The 19579-nt window shown below is 50.5% G+C and overlaps 1 protein-coding gene across 7 annotated transcripts in view; it reads right to left on the bottom strand.

Moving 5' to 3' along the window:
- MN1 (MN1 proto-oncogene, transcriptional regulator) overlaps positions 1 to 19122 on the bottom strand; it is a 290178-nt gene extending 271056 nt beyond the window's left edge. For all 7 annotated transcript variants that reach the window (XR_013930930.1, XR_013930931.1, XR_013930932.1 and 4 more), the window contains exon 1: positions 15532 to 19122. Coding sequence is in view for 4 of the 7 variants with exons in the window: in XM_080405665.1 (XP_080261791.1) it covers positions 15532 to 18973 (3442 nt within the window). In the remaining 3 variants the exon portion in view is untranslated. The remainder of the gene's footprint in view (positions 1 to 15531) is intronic.
- Between the last annotated feature and the right edge of the window lie 457 nt (positions 19123 to 19579).

Genomic DNA, 19579 nt, shown 5'->3' with positions numbered 1-19579 from the left:
TTTCTGAAATAATGACTTCTGGTGCAATCAAAAGCAAAAAGAAGAGTGGGAGAAAAGGGAGATTTTGAAAGTCTAAGTTCAAATTGTAAAAGAAAGCTATACTTCACATCAGCTTTACAAAATTCCCAGGAAAATAAAGTCAAAACCAGTTATTTTCTTGAAGATCTATAGTCTTAAATACCTGTTTTCAACATAAGTCTCTTTTTTAAAGAAGTACTGGGATGGGGGATGCACTGTGATGAACTGAAAAATGTCTCCGTCTACCCAAAAAAATCATTATGCAATGACAAGAGACAATCCAGTATATAATCAAAGACAGAATCCTGACATGTTCAAAGAGAAAATTATTGTAACAGCAGTGACTTTGAAGATGAGAAGGGTTTTTTTTTTTTTGGTAGAAACAATGGCCATCAAGATTTTTACTGTAGCAACCAATGCTTAAATGCACAACTTAGTATGCAGTGTGCCTGCCAGGTACACAGCACCAAAAGGGAAAAAAAAATAATTAAAAAATAAACCAGCGATACATAGGAAATTTCTACCTAGAGTGGAATCAAGCAGCACCCTTTGAACAGCTAACCGCTCACACGGGGCTGCAAACACCTCCCGTGACAGGCACTCCTGTCCTAGGGCATGAAACCGCCAGCACAGAATCGGGCAGCAGCCCATGGCTTGCCTAGCTGTCTTGCATTTTCCTTCTCAGGCACCGAGTTTTCCATTCCCTGACGGTAAGATGGCTGCACAAGACCTAGACACCCAGGTTGAGCAGCACCTTTTCACCTGAGGAGCAGGGGAGGAGCCAGCGCTGCCTGGTGACATGTCCTGCCCAGCAGGTGACCAGCGAGGCCTCTGCACCTGCCCGGGGTTTTGCCCTGCAGAGGCCTCTGTATCGGTCAGGATGGCAGAGCACGCTGAGTAATAATAAAAAATAGCACTCAGTGTAACACTATACACTACACCAACAAGTATATATATACTATAAGTAGCACCGATGAAAAAGCAAACTGTAACTATTCAGAAACGTTTGTCTTCCAGAGTTACCTGGAGCAATCATTTCTGTGGGCTTTTTAAAATTTCATTTTACACAAAATCTCAAGAGCCAATGTCCCATTAATCCAAGACTTGCAAGTTACAAAGAACTAGACCGAAATATTTAAATTCTCAACATTTGCTTCCAGGGGGATTGCATATTTGGCTGTAAAAGTCGCGATTTGCAATCTCTGCTGAACTCCTCTGATTCACAAAAAGTGAATCACAAAAGGGAAATTTTGTGACTGAATAAATAGCTGTTGCATAACCCACCTGATGAGGGGTAGAGTATTTTTCTGTTCTTTGATTGGAAGAGTATTGGAAGACGACTGTAAGTAGTCAAAGCCTCACTGACTATAAATACCCCTTTTTCCAAACAGAATTTGGATTAAGCTCAGTGTTAGTTCAGAGTGAGAGTCAGAAAGAAAACAAACGGGTGCCAAGCCTCTGAAGTAAGGTGTCAACACGAACGGAAAGTCACCAATGCACAGCACCGATAGCTACGCGCTGTGGGAGCTCGGGAACACGTTTTGAATAACGAGCTGCAGAACTCTGCAATCCATTTCCCGGGAATCTGCAAATCGGCAGGTGGGGGAATCCGCTGAAGCTGTTCGTTTCCTTGCAAACGCTGCGCAGGGAGGAGTGACCAGGCAGTGGCAGAGCCACCGCGTGCCCAGCAGCGGAGCCACACGTGCCCAGCGGCAGAGCCCCGAGCAGGCGGCAGCGGAGGCACCGGCTGAGGGCTGTCCTGGCCCTGCAGCATGTGCACGGCTCCTACCTATCGAGTCTGAAAGACACGCAGTTTTAAACAGGGATCGCTGCTGTCCTCCCCAAAGGAAAAATCTGTCAGAACACCAGCTGCCTGTGCCCCGCGCCGAGCCTTGCCGTCTGGCTGCCACGTGCACACAAGCGGGGCTGGGCACAGCACCGGGTCACAAGCACATAAGGGGATCTTCAAGAGTGTTTATTTGGCAATTCTTCCCCCAGTTCCCAAACATACACACGTGGACCATCACAAACACCGTCTCCTGTACTTGCCTGGCCTCACGCTACGGTGAAGGCAGCAGCAGTACCCCCACTGACCACACTCACACAGCTGTGCAGGAGCAGACCCATTGAACGCAGGCAGGGAAGCAACAGCTGGGTAAAAAAGCCACTAAAACCCTGATGCAGGGTGCCTGCAATAGCCCAGCCAGATTTTGAGTTCAAATAAGGTGTCCAAAAAAGAGAGTATTACAGAGAAGAGCTCCAGAGTAGCTTCTACAGGCACCAGAACTGCTTTGAGAAAAGGCCTTACATTTTTCCTGTATTTCATGTTTTGGGGGATATTCCAAGCACAGAGTCCCTTGAAGAGTAATCTGTCACAAAAGCGATGCAAAAGGCTGCTCAGCATTACTGCTGAAGTAATTTTTATTTTGCAAATGGAGACTTTGAGTTGCAACAACTAATATCCGTGTCTCCATCGTTACGAGTATTGCTTATATGTGGGAACCATTTTGCTAACACTATGAAAACACCAAACAATTTATTTAATAAAAGCATTTTCCCCACTGCAACTCAAAAGTAAATAGCTGCTTAAAGCAGGAATCTTTCTATTAGCCCTATTCCTACAGTACAGTTCTGTTCTCACTGTTACATTAAAACCCTTTAATGAAACGGAAACCATTAAAAAGCATGAATATATGTTTTGGGTTTCTGTTGGCTGGGACTGGCCTCTGCTCCAGGTGTGCAACAAACCCATGCTGGGGTGACGCTGGCAAAGGCCGTGCACGATAGGCTTGACCACTCTCCTTTTTGGAGTATTTCTGACAAAAAATGACCTGCTAAGTGACTTATTCATGTCTCCATCACCTGGTGGCCACACGCCCAGTAGTAGAGCCAGGAAGAGCACAGCTGGCACGCTCACCATGTACCACCCCATCAGAAAGCACAAATCCAGACATGAAGCCACAGGGGTAAGAGCAGCCCCATGACGTGCGCCCTGCGAAGGGATGCAGAGCCAACCGTGATGCTGACCTTTAAGCCCAACATCTATTTTCTGTAAAGTACGCAGAGAGCCCTCAGTAGTCGTTCCAGTGAGATTTAACTAAAGTGGGGGGAGCACAGAGGATAAAGACAGATCAATTTTGCTCAAAAATTTTAAATGAAACACTCCTGTTTTGGAAAGAATTTCATTAAGGTGAAAATATAATATAGAAGTACCCATTTAGGAAGAATGTGCCATTAATTCTTAGCAGTGTATGCAGACGGGAAAATTGCATTTTTATCTAAATGGTTTTTCCTGCATAACCCATTTACAGTATTCTTTTACAGCTCAGTAATGGGAACTTTTCACATTTCTATTCGGGCCAGACCACGGTAGAAGGCAGCCTTCAAGAACATTTCAAATATAACCCCTTAAAACAGATTCCAAGAGAAGCTCCACAAAAAGGAAGAGAAAGGCCAGTACAGCACATCTTAAAAGGTGGTAGGAAAAGGAAAGGAAAAAACCCTCCACCTTAAAGATATAAGCCAAATTTTTGAGGGCAAGAGGAAAAAGGAGGTGGTTTAGGTGTTGGTTTTTTTCCCCTAAGGGACAAGAAAAGGTTTGGTCTTTTTCCCTCTTCTACCTGGCGTGAAGCAGAAACAACTCCTCTTCAGTGTAGTCCACAGTCCCAAACGCACACAAAGAGCACAACAGTGCCGCCGTTACCACTTTGAAAAAACACACAGATATTCTGAGCTGTAACAGTTGCTATTACATACAATGAAAAAAAATGTAGGCTATGAAAAACTATTTTTATCATCATAAACAAATGCTCATTTCTCACTACAAATAGTTTCACACCATTTGAAACTGAACATAATCTAAACAATAATTTCAAACAATTGATGCTGTGATCCAAGTTTGCCTGATATACTGCCATCAGGCAATGAGAATGAAGTCAAGTAAAAGCAAAAGCAAACTTGGAACTGACTGAACCATGTGTTACTGGGTTCACCTAGTCTAGCACAAATAAAAGCAAACATGAAATTCAAAGCTTTTTAAAGTCTTGATTTCATCACCACATATCTCAAACTCAAGTAAACACAAACCAAAACAGTACACTGGCCTTGTGCTTAATAAACAAATCGACTGATTCTCCAAATAATGTAGCAGGGCTCACAAAAGAAGTTAAAGCTGTGTGTTTTCTAAGCATTGTTCTTTTGACATTCTTCACCTCTTTTTTTTTTTTTTTACCCCTCCCGTGTTGGCTTATTAGCTTACTTCCAAAAATTAGTATAACAGAAAATTTTATCTTTCAAAACAGATGTTTAAAAGTGCAGCAGTTATGGAACTACAATTGGACAATGAATAGTTTTTATTCCCTTTACCTAGCCATACTCCTCACTGCAAAGCAGTAATTACAGGAATATACTTCTGTTTTAAGCTTTACTGTAAGCTCTTTCCAAATTTAAGGCCAGCAACCAACCCTTCATTATGCTTAATAGGTAGACATAAAAATGTAATTGTATCACAATCTCTCCAACTGCATGCTTCTCCAGCTCCTGAAGCTCACACTTGTCTGAAAGGAAGAGAGTTTTTATTCTTCTCTGTAACTGAAATGTTTCAGCACTGGCGTAAACCACTCTAGAGAAAAAGCTACACCAAATACGAATGGATTTGGACAATTATTTGGAGTAAAACTCCATTGCTTTGTTAAATACTCCACCTTTCCCAAGTGGTGTTTGTCAGCCCACCGCAGGCAGGCTCCTGGGCCACCCCAGCAGCCAGGCATCCACTGAGCCAGGGCGGCAGCACCCACATCACAGCAGCAGCACCCACATCACGGCAGCAGCACCCACACCAGGGCAGCAGCACCGCCTCACGGCGGCAGCACCTGCATCACGGCGGCAGCACCCACACCAGGGCAGCAGCACCCACACCAGGGCAGCAGCATCCGCATCACGGCAGCAGCACCCACACCAGGGCGGCAGCACCCGCATCACGGTGGCAGCACCTGCATCACGGTGGCAGCACCCGCACCAGGGCGGCAGCCCCGGGGAGCCCGCAGCATCCAGGAGCCCTGCAGCTGCCAGCAGCAAATTTGTTTCTGCAATTCCTGTAAGCACCCCAGCTGAAGTAAGTAAAATCAGGACGCAGTATACTAACTTGATTCATCTACATGACAAATCACTTTATCATGTAATATGGAATATTACTTTGCATGCACGAAGTCTGGAAGTAAAGATAACCCACATAACTGAGGCCACTCCCAGGCTCCCTGCGGCTTCTGCGGCCGCTGCCCCGTCCCCCAGCAGTTCCAGAGCCATCGCCGCTCGTCCCCATTTTGCAGACAGCTACAACGTATTAACAGACGATGGTACGAAACTTCCTATCAACAGCAAATAATAATAAAAAAGAACCAGAATGAAGAAATGCTTTGGTATTCTCTCTTTTTTTTGGTGATCTGCCTATCTTAAAATAACTCATACGAGATTTTAATTACACTTTGAGACAGTCCTATTTTTTCCTCTGCCTCTAGAACGACAGCGTAGTGGAGAGAGCACAGGGAGTTGGGATGCTAGCTGTTTCTCCCAGCATAAAAAGAACAGCATGTGCCTATATTTAGAGGTAGAGAAGGGAACTACAGCATCCAGGGGGGGTGGGGGGGTGGATGAAAATCATACTGATTTTATCTTCAGAAAAGCACTTGTGTTTTTGGTTTGTTTAAATCAAGAATGTGTTGCAAGTGTTTGACCCTATATCCAGTAACAATAAAATCTGTTCCATCATAAAATACCAGCTGCTTTGCACTCTGAATGGTAACACTATTTTTAAAGTGTTTCAGAATTATTGTCTCATAGATTGTGGTAATTTTTATTATGATTACTGGGGAATTCCTTTTTTGCTGTTGTTGTTGTAGAATACAAGCAACAGGGACATTTATTACTTTCTTGCTTTTAAAACTGGCATTTGGTCTGAAATTTGGGCTACGCTTCAGACCAGGCAAAAGAAGTTTTTCAGCCTAACATTTTGGCACTAAAAAAATTACCAAAACAAGCAAGTCAGATCAAAAATACCTGTAACATCAGATGCAAAAAGTTACCTGACTGCCTTACAGGCCTAAGGGATGCCCTGTTTCTAGCAACGCTCCGTCAGTACCACCCTAGGTTTAGGTGATCCTGGAGCGCTGTGCCGTACCGGAGAGCTCCAGCCTCGGGGTCGGGTCCTGGCCGGGCAGGATCCCTCTCACCCAGAGGAGAGGAGAATCGCACCCATGGTGATGCCTCCACCCCCAGATACCTGACCCATCTCACATCAAACTATTTCCACATCATTTTGGTTTCTTTTCCTGTTGCTCAGTCTGAGAAATTCATTTAGAAATTCACTCACATACTAGGTCAGAAGTGCCGTAACTGAGGTTTTGAGGGTTTTTTTCCAGGAGAGGAGAAATGTTGCAGCAGGGAGGGCAGTATGGCTGCACCATCCCCACCAAACACACCAGAGGAAGAAGTAAACAATGCAGAAATGAGATTACCAAGTGGGACGAGACGCTCTCAGCTCTTCATTCCCCATGCCTACACGCATTTCCCAAGCACCGCAGCTGGGCCCCCAGCTGCACGCTCCATTCCAGCACCGTTCGGTCCCAGCATGCCAGCCTTTGATGGGCACCCAAGTGCCGAGACTCATCCCCAGGGTCCCTCCGGCTCCACCGGCGCGCGACCCCATCGCGCACCCCGCCAGCATCTTCTGCCACAGCCACGGTGGCACTGCGGTCATTGGGCCACGCGGCTGCCGGCTTACGGGTGGAGGCTCACCCATCCCCGGTAAAACAGCTGCGTGGCCAAACGACGTCTGTTTTATCTCATTTGGACGGTTAATCTTTTAGCAGTGGGAACATCTCCCAGGTTTCTAAAGCACCGTGTCAATTTATGGTGCAATAAATATGATCTTAAATAATAAAAATAATAATAGAGTGAGACCTGAATATGGACTCCACTGCGTTCTAAATCAAACATAAACCCAAGTATCCGTAAGTGCAATGGTAATGACTTGACCAACTGTGCCATCTAGCCAGGAGACTGGAACACTCAGGCAGACGCTCCCTCTCCGCCTGTTTTCACCAGACAATCGGAGCATCACCTCCAGCAGCGGATGGGAGGGAACACTCGGTCCTGATCCCCAGGGACCGGCCCTGCTTGCAATGCACTCACATCTGCGTCTCTTCGACAGCCTTCATCTACAGCATCCTCTGCTTTCCATGACTCCTCTCACCCAAAACCAAAAGGCTTTAAAATGTCATTATAGAGGAAGACTACACCCACCCCCCCAAAAAAAATTAGTTGAAGATTTTTCTAGGAAAGAGATCCTAAAATTCTGACCAGATAATAACCCCAGTCCAGCCTTCATTTCCTATGTTAATAGATCAATTTACATCTTTCTAGCAAAATGGTTTCAGGCTACATTTAAAAAAAAAAAAAAAAGTCATGCCTTTCTTCTTAAACTGCATTTTGGGAGAAGATTAAGAGGAGGAAGGAAGGATACGACTGTTTCCAGGGTTTTTTAGTGTATTTGCTTCACACAGCGAATTAATATTCCCAATTTTAAATCGGGAGTATATTCTTAATTAGGGTATGAAATGTTTTAAAATTTTCTTCACTTTACAAATGGCTGCTTTTTCAATTAACTGTGCTTCCTCAGCCTCAGGATGATCTTTCTATTAGCAATACAAATTCTTTCTAATATTTTGTGAATACTAATTCACAAAATTAATTAAATGCAGACTTAACTCCGCAAATATACATTTTACCACAAAAAAACCCGCTGTCTCCCAACTACTGACTGATTACAGGCTTTTCTGTGATCAAGAGTATCACGTCCTAAAGGCCCAGCAGTCGGAAATGAAGATAAAGAGAGTTAAAACAAAAAAAGGTAGCAACTCAGTTGCCTCATCTCGCTTTTTAAATGCTCCAAGCCAGGGGGAGGGGGGGAGCAAATACAAATATCCAGAAGTTCAGGCAAAGTGGCCATGAGAGCGCGGCTGCAGCGCTGCCCCTGCCACAACACTGCAGCCGGCGCAGCCCTTCGAGCTCACCCATGTGTTGTTTGTGTTTAAACTCAAATAAACTGTATTTATTTTAATGTAAAAAAACCACCAAAATCCAACCCCCAACTATCAAAGCAGCACTTAAACGTAACCAGATTTCTGCTTACCAAGCCAAAAAAAAGCTTCTTTAGACAAATCTTAAAAGCTAATAAAAATTGAGACAGCACAATGTCATGCACTGTGTTGTTACGTTCACATACTAAACAGACACAAACAGATTTCCTAAAATTTAAAATAAACAGACATAAGCTGCACAACTAAAGGCTCCCAGCAGAAGCTAAATAAGCAGACAAGAAACAGTTCATTCTCAGGAGCTTCCCCTGACTGATACGTATGTGCATCCTGGGGAGTGAAATCATAAGATGTGATTAAACAGTTACTGTCTAACAGGGGCCAGACAAAACTTGCAAAAACTTTATTAAAAAATGGCCAGCATGGGTCAGACCCAACCCTCTGGGAAACGGATGCACCTAGCTTTGAGTCAGGTGGCTTGGAAGGGCACAAGCCCAGGATACGTGGCTGCTGAACACAAATACTCTTACGAATACGCTTGCACCATTACAAAAAATAACTCAAGTATGGGGGAGAAGACTACTAGAAAAACAGCAACCTCAGTATTTTTGCATCAGCATATAGATAAAAAGTGCAATGCTAGGAGAAGACATCTTTAGAGCGTCAAGGCTTACAACTTATTACATCAACTAAGGAAAATGCATTCACTGCATACATATGGTTTTGTCATTTGCCAGGAGATGAGCAGAACATGAAGACTTAGAAGAGAGGGCATTGCCGGGGGGGGGGGGGGGGGGGGGGGCAGAAGAAGGGTTCTGATGAGTGGGGTAGCAAAGCAGTATAATCTAAAATGTTCTCTTTGAAGTATTAAGAAAGTCAGCTTGTAAAAATTAATGGATTAGACCTCCAGCTGTTCAATTCTCAGCTTTAAATTTAAAAGGCATTTCACTTTGGAACACTGGCACATAATCCACAAAATAATTTAAATTTGTAAAAAAAAAAAGTTTTAAAAAAATGTTTGCACTAAAAAAGACTTCTAATATTTCATAATGTTTTAACTGCACCTACACAAAAGTATTTGCAAACGAAAAGCAGCTAACTACAAAGAATGTCAGTACCTTTACAAAAGCTAGTCATGTCATCACTATGTGCAAACTGGCTCTATCTACAGAATAGCAAAAATTCAGATTTACATTTTCAAAGTTGAGAAATCGAACCAAGACCAGAAAAGCCAGAGCAGACCTTAAATTTCCTGGAAGATTCCACAGCCTCACCTATTTAATTTCCATAGGGTTCCCTGCCCTGCGTCCCTCACCCAAGAACCGGTGCTGAGGAAGTGCACAAGCAAGCCCCGTTCTAAATATACCTCATTAATGGAAGCTCTCCTTTTAAAAACATCCCTCGAACAAATGAAACAAGGATAATTCTGTATTTAAATAAACACCACATCAATCTTAGAAATGTCCTGCAAACCATAAGCGTGTCTTTACGGGTGCAAAATTGTTCTTTTCAAGGGCTTAAGATTTGTCAGTGAGGGGTCTGACAGCAAGCGGCCGTGCTGGGCAGGCAGAACCCGGCGCCCGGCGCCCAACGCCCGCTATCCGTGCCGCCTGCGTACAAAGCGCTCCAGCCTAAAACATGTTAAGGACAATCTATTTCATGCTAGTGATAAATCAGGGATGGGTCCCACTAGCCACAACTGGACCGGTCTCTTTTAATATCCTCAATGTGTTCTAGGAAATACGTAATTAAAACTGTTTATGGTATTTCAGTAAATGTAGCATTCAAAAAGCCTATGTGTTAGGCCACCTGAAGATTCATTTCAGAGCTGGCTTTACACTTTTTGTGGATACTCTACTCTCACTTGTCTTTAATAGAAATACACAAGAAACCACAGACTAAAACTGTACAGTAATTTGTCTAGTACTAAAATTTTATATGGTCACATAAAGAGATTTTGCTGTACCAAAACCTCTCCCTGGTACAGAACATTGCGGAAGCTGGGAGTCAGCTGTTACAAATAAAAAGCAGCCCACATATTTTCAGGTCAGACTTTTGTTTAATGCCTTATCCTTTGCTCTATACAACTAACAATAAACTGTGTCTGTAGGTACTGCGGGTTAATAATGTTTTTTAGGAAAAAAATATTTGCAGTTCTATGGCAGAGCATTCCACTAGGTCATTGGTAAAAAAAACAGGTATTGCACATTAAAAATTAAGAGCAGACATGGTGTAATACATCACAGATCAGAATAAATTTATGCTGTCATCTAAGCTCATATATAAATATTAAGTCTAATTCATTTCCTTTTACATCACATGTAAAGATCTGAAGCACATTCACATACCAGTTTCAAGAAATATATCCCCTAAAGTCTGTCTCATGCACTCTCTCACAGCACGCATGTACAAAACAACCCAGTTAAAACTTACCTCACAACTAAACATGCCGTTATAAAATGGGCCGTGACATTCACAAAAGCAAGCATCACGATGCAAACCAAATTTGTGATCTGCATTAACTTGAATACAGCTAGACTCTCTGCTAAAATGAGCGGAACAGGTAAATGTAAAGATCAAAAATTAAGACAGACAGACAGACGAATGGATGCAAAGGCAGACAGAGGGACTATGGTAGTTACCGAAATGCCAATAAATTCACACACTTTCTGCATTCAACATCTTAGTGCACTATAGCAGCAGCATCAAACACTACTGAAAGCTCTGCCCCTTGCCTTCTCTAGTATTTGCCACAAAGGTCTACAAGCACACTGCTGCAGGACGTTTATAAAACAAAGGAAAACATTTCTAAACAGGACTATTTTCTAGTAGAAAATACTAAAAATTATAGTCGGTCAAAGTAAACAATAGAGTGTCACTGTAATTTACATGAAGCCAACCCAAGCAGGGGCAACTTCTCAGTAATTATTTTTTTTTTTAACAGGTCGGAAGAGTTTAAAGGATCATATTAAACCCAAACCTAATGCCCACTGAACTCTCTCCTGCGATACGCAACAGGAGCATTCCTCCCTCATAAATCTGCATGCTAATCCAGATCATTTATTAAAGATGTGTATTTCATATCTGTGGAGTATATCGCATAACTTCTTGGCAAAGGCAACAGCATTTTTTCCCACTAACTGTTAAAATTCCTCGTGTAAGTTTAAACAGCCCTTTCAAGCAAACAAAGCAGCACCGGGAATCACAGATCCATGGCTGCAAAGTGCGCTGAGCTTCATCACTGAACTCATTTCCAGCAGCCCTTACTACAGCGCAAACCTGTTCCGAATCACATACTGCCTTCAGTGATATTGTTTGAAATGCCTCACCAGAGGTCTGACAAACTCGGTCTCGGTAAACAAACCTAGTCCCTTGGTAAAGCCTCCAAAAGAATTCAGCAGTATTTAAAATAAAAGCACGCAGCAGAACATACGAGGAAGAGAAAGAAAACAAAGGCTCCCAGCTGCATCTGGACCAAATTTGACCTTTGTTAATGTTATTTGGTAGTCATTTACCGATGTTACGTACTGCTTCGTCAAGAGTTCTGGCCTGCTGGCTCATTCAAATGATAGGTTCAGTGTTACGATGAAATATTAACAAAAACTCAAAGATGAAAACTAACCGTGCTGCACTGCATGTGCCCACCAGCGCGGACGGACGAGTCCAGCGGCCACCGAGCAGCTGAATATATTCTCAGTTTTTCCAATCAACGCTCGCACAGTTCTAGGTTACATATTGATGTCTTCACCTGACATATGCAGCGTGGGACCTTCACAATTTCAATTAAAAACTAAAACAAAACCCCACCAGCACTTAATTACCGGGTTTCTAGAGAATACTAATCAACATTTCACTGAAAGGGAAATCGTCCCGGTTCAGTCAAACCAGGCAAAGCAAAACCCCACCGAACTGGCCCTGCGTTTTAAAGTGAATTTGATCTGGTTATTCTTTGTTAGCTAGGGCCGCGGTGCTGGAAGTCAACACGACCTCTCCAGACTCGGTATTATTATACCTCACTCCCAGCTCTAGCTGCACGGCAGAGGAAAATGTGAAATTCTAGAAAGCATTTGGGGGGGAGGGGGGGGGACACACACCAAACCATCACCCACTTCATATCAAACATGGTAGCACAAGAAATGATGTATTGGAGAATACTCCTTATGGAAAATCGCATTTCAGTGAAGATCAACATCCAGCCAGCCCTGACAATGTTAAATTCAGAAACAAAATGCAAACACATGCACAGAACTCGTAAAGGCTATCACCAAAGGATGTAGGTGTGTACTTGTCACACGGGCACCTACAGCTCAGGTGTCTGAAACAACGTTATCTGCTCCCATCTACCTTTAAAATTCACAGCTCACACAGATTGCTAGATACTAGCAAATCATTTTTATGGCATTATGAGAAAAAAAAAAGCAAAAAAAAAGCAGTAAGTCTTGAGGAATCCGACCAGCCGTTAAAACAACTCAAACAAGTTGTTTCACCCAGTAATCCCAGCATTAACAGAGTATTTGAAAAGTTCCCAATTCTGTTGCGTTTTGGGGAGCCTATCCGTTCCCAAGCTGCCCCTCCACGGCCGGCAGCAAAGCCGGAGCCTGCGGTCCCTGGCGTGGGAGGAGCAGCGGGAAGGCAGCTGCCGTGCCCAGCACTCTGCTGAGGGGCAACCTGCCCTCTGACACCCGCTACCCCCTCCTCCATCCTGCCCCGGACCCGCTGAGCAGCCGATGCGGATCGCGGCAGTGCCACAATAGGAATAAATCACCGAACGCCTTCCCTCCCACCACGGCAGGTGTAATTAAGAAGCCCACCAACAATGCCTATGTGTTGGTGAGGGAACTGGGGTCTAACGACTAATCTCACCCTTAACAATACAGCACAGTAATGTGAAATGGTGAGCACTCCCCCAGCGCAGAACTGCAGCGCATTTAGGAACTGCTTGAAATTTGGAGGAGTGCTGTCTGAAGGCTGCGCGTTCAGCCTGCACGCATACACCAGGGAACTGCTGGAACAGACACCACGAATGCAAATCCCAGCCGACCAAAAAGGTTTAAAATCTCACTCACTGGATAAATAACGCCTTTTCTTAAACACAGTCTCAAACACTCGGGGGTATGCCAATGGAAAGCTAAATCGTTTCTACTAACCGAGGAGAACAGCCTGTTTTGTTTCACCTATTGTATCTTTACCACTTCCAACAACAGTTAAAGTAAATTCTCCACTGGTCTGTATGAATTTCCTCATCTGAAGAACCAGCCCATTCAAATCCTTCAAGTGACTAAAGTGTGAAACAAAACGAGTGCCTCTATGCATTGTTGTAAAACTGCTTTGCTATTTTATGTTAAGCCTCCGAAATACTAAAACATATCCTTATATAGGAACACTGATTAAATGGTTTTCCTTCCAAGTGATGAACTGTTTCAACAGCAACATTGTGGTTATCGCAACCAGAAAGCAATTACTTATTTCACTAGATGTTACTAAGTATAGCGGTGATCAAAGTGAACGTAGGAGTGCTTAAAGGACATTAAAGCAAGCATTGCTCCATATGACACATATACACAAAATATACGTAATTTTAAGCCAGATTATGCTTTTAATAAATGTGCTGCTCAAGATTAAATCCCTGCTGAGGACTTTTTTTTTTTTTAAAACCCATGAAATTAAGATCTATCGAGTAAGTTACTCTTAAAATCTAATTCTAAATAGTGCATGGTGTTGAGATCTGCATGTCTGTATGCGTGTGTGAGAGTGCACACATAACGGGGGGGGGGGGGTGGTACGTGTGTGTGTGTGCGTGTGTTGTGAGAGAACGTATATATGTGTGTGAGTCTGCCAAGGTAGAAGTGACAGGAACTGTGATTTGTGCTAACTAGCTATTGATCCAGTCAGATCTAGATGTTGTGTACAAGAAACAATAAAAGAGAAGGGGCCAGGAAGGATGCTGTGTGCAACTCCATTTAAAAATGGAAAAGAAGGGCCCCAAACAAACCAATTTATGTCCTTGCCTGGGTGAAGCATGGAGAATGCTGATGGGCTTCCTAGAGTCTGCTGTGCATGCTAAACACTCCCGCTTGAAATGAGTCTCCTGCGCTGGGCATTAAACATGAACAAAGAGACAAACCATGGGGGCTAGGATTCACGCTTCAGAAACCCAAAGCTGGAAAGCCAACCAGAACTGGGGGTAGGAAATTGCCCAGTTTTCAAACCATCTCCCTTTTGATTTTCCTAACACCTTTCTCAGCAAAATTACTAAATGTGGAAGACTGTAAAAAGTCACTCTGCAACCACCAAACGTAATGAAAACAATTTCAAACTACACCAGCAGTAGCAAAACATCAACTTTCCTAGGCACAAATAATGAGGTTATATTGCGTAAATTACGCACGTGCACTTAGAGCACATCAAAAAATTGCCTGCGAGCATTCATACAGCAGGTACATGCACGTGCATCTATTGTAATATTCACGCACACCATCAGGCAGTTTGTAAAATATGGCTTTGATAAGAGAAAATAGAAACCAATTGAAGGTGTAATCATCTTTATCTTAAACAGCATTTATAATAGAGGGCTTTCCATTAAAATATTTTTTCCCTGAGCTTGGGGAATTATGGTGCCCTCTGGACACAGGGAAGGACCAAAAATTACAACTAATGTTGAAATTAAACATCTGTCAACTAAGCAAGTTTTACACCAGCAGACCCAGAGCTTTATTTTAAATTGCCTTTCTATTAAAGAAAAAAAAATACAAAAATCTGAAGAGCTTTTCAGTCCAGTATTGCGCTGCTGGCAGGCTCTTAATGCAAGCGGGGAAATACCTGGAAGCGGAGGGACAGCACCGCTAACAAACGCCTGTGTTCATGGTTTAGGAAAATCACTTTGGGAGAAAAGGCTGGAAGGTTCAGCCAGCACGGGGCTCTGCAAGAGCCCCCTCCTCAGCACTCTGTGCCCAGCAGGGCTCTGCGGGAGCCCCCTCCTCAGCACCCTATGCCCCGCGGGGAGCCCCTTCCACAGCACCACCCTCTGTGGCCCCCTCCGCAACACCCCAGGCCCAGCATCACAGCCGGGGCTCTGCCGGGAGCCCCTCTGCTCAGCACCCCGCGAGCCCCCCGAGCCGTGGCCGCCGCAGCCCTCGGGGGGCCGCTCCCCAGGTGTGATGGGGACGGGGCTGGCAGTCCAGCCGTCACCCGGGCCGGTCGGGCAGCGGGCACTTTGTCCCTGCCACTGGCCACCCGGCAGAGCCAGCCAGCATCCCACAGCCCGTTCCCAGCATCCGCCAAGGTCCCCACCGGGGATGGAGCGGGGCTGGGGCTGGCGCGTGCCCAGCATCCCGGTGCTGCAGCCCCACCACTGCCCCTTCCCCAGGCAGCCCCCCACGCCCTCCCCCAGGGGCCAGCACCCGCGCGGGACAACCAATACCTTCTTTGCTGGGGTTCGGAGGCTTGGGCTTCTCCCAGGGTGCCATGGCCTTGTCCTCCTCCTGCCCCTCCATCAGGGCCTTCTCACCGGGCAGGTACCAGGTGGAGTTGTGCTCCGCCATCAGGGAGTCCAGGTCGATGGTGCTCATGGCGCCCTTGACGCCCTCCGAGCAGCAGCTGCCCAGGTCGCTGTCCCCGTTCTGCCCCGCGCACTCCCCCTTCTTGCTCTTCAGCCCCAAGGGCTGATCTTCCGAGATGCTGAACTGCTGCCGCTGCAGCTGGATCTGCGCCTGCAGGATCTCCAGGGGGTGGATCTCGTCCTGGGCCGAGGTGCTTGTGGGGGTCCGCACCTGCTCCATGCTTGGGGTGCCGGGGTGGGCGCCTGCCGTGGTGCTGAGCCCATAGCTGTCAGGGGTCGAGGTAGACGTACTGAGGAGGCTGAGGGCCAGGGGCTTCTGTCCGTTGAGAAGTGCGTGCTCCCCGCGGGGCAGCTTGGGCGAGCCGCTCAGCAGCGGGCTGCGGGTGGGCTTGGAGGCGGCGTTGTCGGAGCTGGAGGACACCTCGTCCTCGTTGCCGTAGCTGGTGCTGACCTCGTCGGGAAAGTCCACGTGCGGGGAGCTGCCATCCGACTTGGTCACGCTCTGGATGCCACTGTCCAGGGAGGACATCAGGTCGGGCTGCTCCCCCAGCAGCAGCTCACCACCCTTGCCCCAGGAGGGTGAGGTCAGGGGCTTGTCATGCGGGGTGCCCCCACCACGCTCCGCACCCGGAGCCCCCGGTGGGCCCCCCGCCACCGCCGGCACTGCCGGCTGCCCCGGGCTGACACCGGCCCCGCCGCCCTCCGTGGCCGAGAACTTCTCGAAGAAGGTGCCGGGGCTGACGTGCCCGCTGTCCCGTTTCCGGCGGCCCCGCCCCCGCCCGCCGCCCGCCTTCCCCTCGCCACCGGCCGCCGGCTCCAGCGCGTAGCCAGGCGAGAGGCTGCTCTCGGCAGGCAGCAGCGGGGCAGCACCCGACGCCTTGCCCGCGCCGCCCCCGCCTGCTGGCGGCCCTGCCGGAAAGTAGTCTGGGGCGGCGGGTGGCGGTGGGTCGGGCTCAGCCTGGCTGAGCTTGCGCTTGGCCTCGGCTGGGCTCTTCTTGTTGAAGGTGACGTTGAGGTTGGGGGCACCCAGGCTGGCGATCATGTTCTGGCAGGCAGTGGAGAGGGCGGCCAGGCAGCTCTGCCCGAAGACGTTGTCCTTGCTGGCCGGCTTGCTGAAGGAGCCCAGCGAGAGGGCGCCCAGCTTGCTGGCGGCGGGCCGCGGCGGCGGTGGCGGCGGGAACTCAGGCGGGGGTGGCGGATAGGCGCCCGGTGAGGCGCTGAGGGCAGGTGCGGCCCCATGGGCCGTCGGCTGCCGCGCTGCCGCCGCAAAGGGGAAGCTGGGCTGGGCGGCAAAGTCGGCGGGGCCGCGGCGCTCAGCGGGGGCGCTGGGCAGCGCCACACCACCGCCCGGCGACTGCAGCTGCGAGAGGCCACCCATGGCGGGCGCAAATGGCGGGTGGACACCCGGCGAGGGCAGAGCCTGCGCCGGCCCCTCGCCCGCCATCCGCAGCGGCTCCTGCAGCCCTAGCCCTCCAGCACCCGGCCGGAAGAGCACGGCGGTGCCGCCCGGCTGCAGGCCCAGCTCATGGGGGGCCGCCTCGGCTGGCAGCCCTGGCGCCGCCATGCGCCGCGGCAGCAGCTCCCCGGGCGGTGGCGGCCCCGCAAACCAGGCGCTGTCAGGGGCCAGATGCGGCGCCGGTGCGTCGAAGCCGCGGCTGCTGCCGCCAGCCTCCCGCTCAAAGGCAGGCGGGGGTAGGCCGCCGGGCGGGCCCACCTCACCATGGTGCCCCAGCTGCTGCAGGCTGGGCGGCCGCAGGCGCTGCTGGCTGCGGGAGGCCATCTGCTTCATCACCAGGGCTGCGTTCTGGCGCTGCGCCAGCGCCGGGTGCTCGGGGCCGCCATGTGGCAACGGCCCCCCAAAGGCCTCGGGCGCCGGTGGGGTGAACTCGCCCGGCAGGCCGGAGTAGGCCGTCGGGGAGAGGTGGCTCTCCATGGTGGGGCCGTGCATGCCGCTGCCCCAGGAGGCGCAGCGCTCGACGCCGGGGTTGCCAGGGAAGTCGAACCGCGGCCTCTTGGCGACGCTCACGTAGGGGGCATCGAAGTGCTGCAGTCTTTGATTTGGTGGCTGTTGCGGAGGAGGGTGCTGCATATTAAACACGGGGTCGGTGTAGGGATGCATATTCCTGTTCTCCAGTCTGTGAATAGGGTATTCAAACTGTGCATGCTGGTTCTGCATTATGGGCCCATTGTCCTGCAGGTTGGGGTTGGGAGCGTTGGCTTCTGTTTGCTGTTGCCTAGGGATGGCTGGCGGGCAGGAGTTCTGTCTGGCCAGCAAACCCGGCGGCTGCTGCGGCGGTTGCGGCGGCGGTGGCTGCTGCTGCTGCTGCATCAGCGGGTGCCTGGCGCTGGCCCCTGGTTCCAGGCCGGCCGACATCTTCCGCGCCCCCCCGAAGCGCTCAAAGAAGACGCCGTGCTGCTGTGGCGGGTGCGCCTTGGCCACGGCCATGCCCGGCGCTCGGGGCAGGGCAGGCGCCCCCGCGAAGCTGCCGCCCGCTGGCACCTGCCGCCCGCCGCCGTAGTGCGGCAGCTGCCCCTCGGGCTCCGACGGGGAGAAGACGGGCAGCTCGAAGTGGCCGGCGGGGCCGTCGCCGGGGTAATTGTATTCCAGCGAGTCCACGCCGCCCTGTGCGGGCAGCCGCCGCTGCTCCAGGCCGTGGGGCTCGGAGGAGCCGGCCGCCGGCAGCCCGTGGAAGGAGGCGGCGCGGTTGGGGGACTGGTCGAGGGGCAGGCAGGGCGCCGGCACGGCATGGCTGGAGGCGCCGGCGCTGTGGTGCTGGAAGTCGGGCAGGTTCCCGGGGCGCTGCTGCCCGAAGCCCTCGCCGCCCTGGCTCTCGGCCATGTGCTCGTAGCCGTCGGCGAACGCCGTCTGCCCGCCCAGCGCGCCGCTGTAGCCCAGGAGCCGGCCGCCGTGCACGCAGGAGGCGCCGGGGTCGGGCCCGAAGTTGCCGCCGAAGTGCGGGGGGTGCTGGTGGGGGTGGTGGGCGCCGCCGTGGCCGCCGTGCGGCTGCTGCCCGCCGAAGAAGCCGTGCACTGGGGGCTGCATGCCGCCGCCGTGCAGCTCGGCGGGGCCGCGGCCCGGGAAGCCGTAGGCGTCCCCGGCCAGGCTCATGTTCATGCCCAGGAGGGGCGGCTCGCCCAGCGCGCCCAGGGCCGGGTCCACCGCCGCCGCCGCCGGGCCGCCGCCGGGGAAGGCCGGCGCCTTGAAGTGCGCGCTCATGCTCAGTCCGGGCTGGCCGAAGCCCCGCTCCGCCTGCCCGCCGCTCCGGCCGCTGCTCTGCGGCTCGAACTGCTCCAGCCCGAACATCCTGCGCGGCTCCTCAGAAGGGCATGGCCGCTCCGCGCCGCGCCGCTCCGCTCCGCCGTCCCGCGTCCCCCGCCGCCCCGCTCGGCCGCCCCCGCTCACATCCTGCCGCGCCGCCGCGCCGCTGCCACCGGCCGCCCGCCCGCGCTCACCCCGGCGGCGGCTCGCCGCTCGCTGCCGCCCGGCACCGGCCGCGCTGCGTTGCCCGAGAGCCGACGGGGCGGCGCGCCGCCGCTCATAGGCTCCGGCGCCCGGGAGCTGCGCGCCGCATCGCCGGCCCGCCGTGCGCTGCCCGCGGCTCGCAGGGCTCCGGCGGCGGCGGGGCGGCGGGGCCGGTGCGGGCGGCGGGGCCGGCGCTGCGTGCAGGCGCTGGGAGGGCTGCGCCGCGCTCCCCGGCGCGCTCCCTCGCTCTCACCCGGCGCTGGCGGAGCAGCAACAAGTTTTGCATTTCAGCGATGAATTTCAGCCATCGGGGCTGCGCCAATGAGCGCCGCGCGGCCCGGGGCGGGGCTCGCCGTTAAGGTGGCTCCGCCGCCCCGCCCGCCCTCCCGCCGCGCCGCTCCCCGCGGCCCCTGCGCGCAGCCCCGGGGTGCTGGCGGCCCGGCCCCG

This window comes from Falco punctatus (assembly GCF_963210335.1).
Source record: "Falco punctatus genome assembly, chromosome: 1".
NCBI lineage: Eukaryota > Metazoa > Chordata > Aves > Falconiformes > Falconidae > Falco > Falco punctatus.
This window is presented reverse-complemented; position numbering and strand designations above follow the sequence as displayed.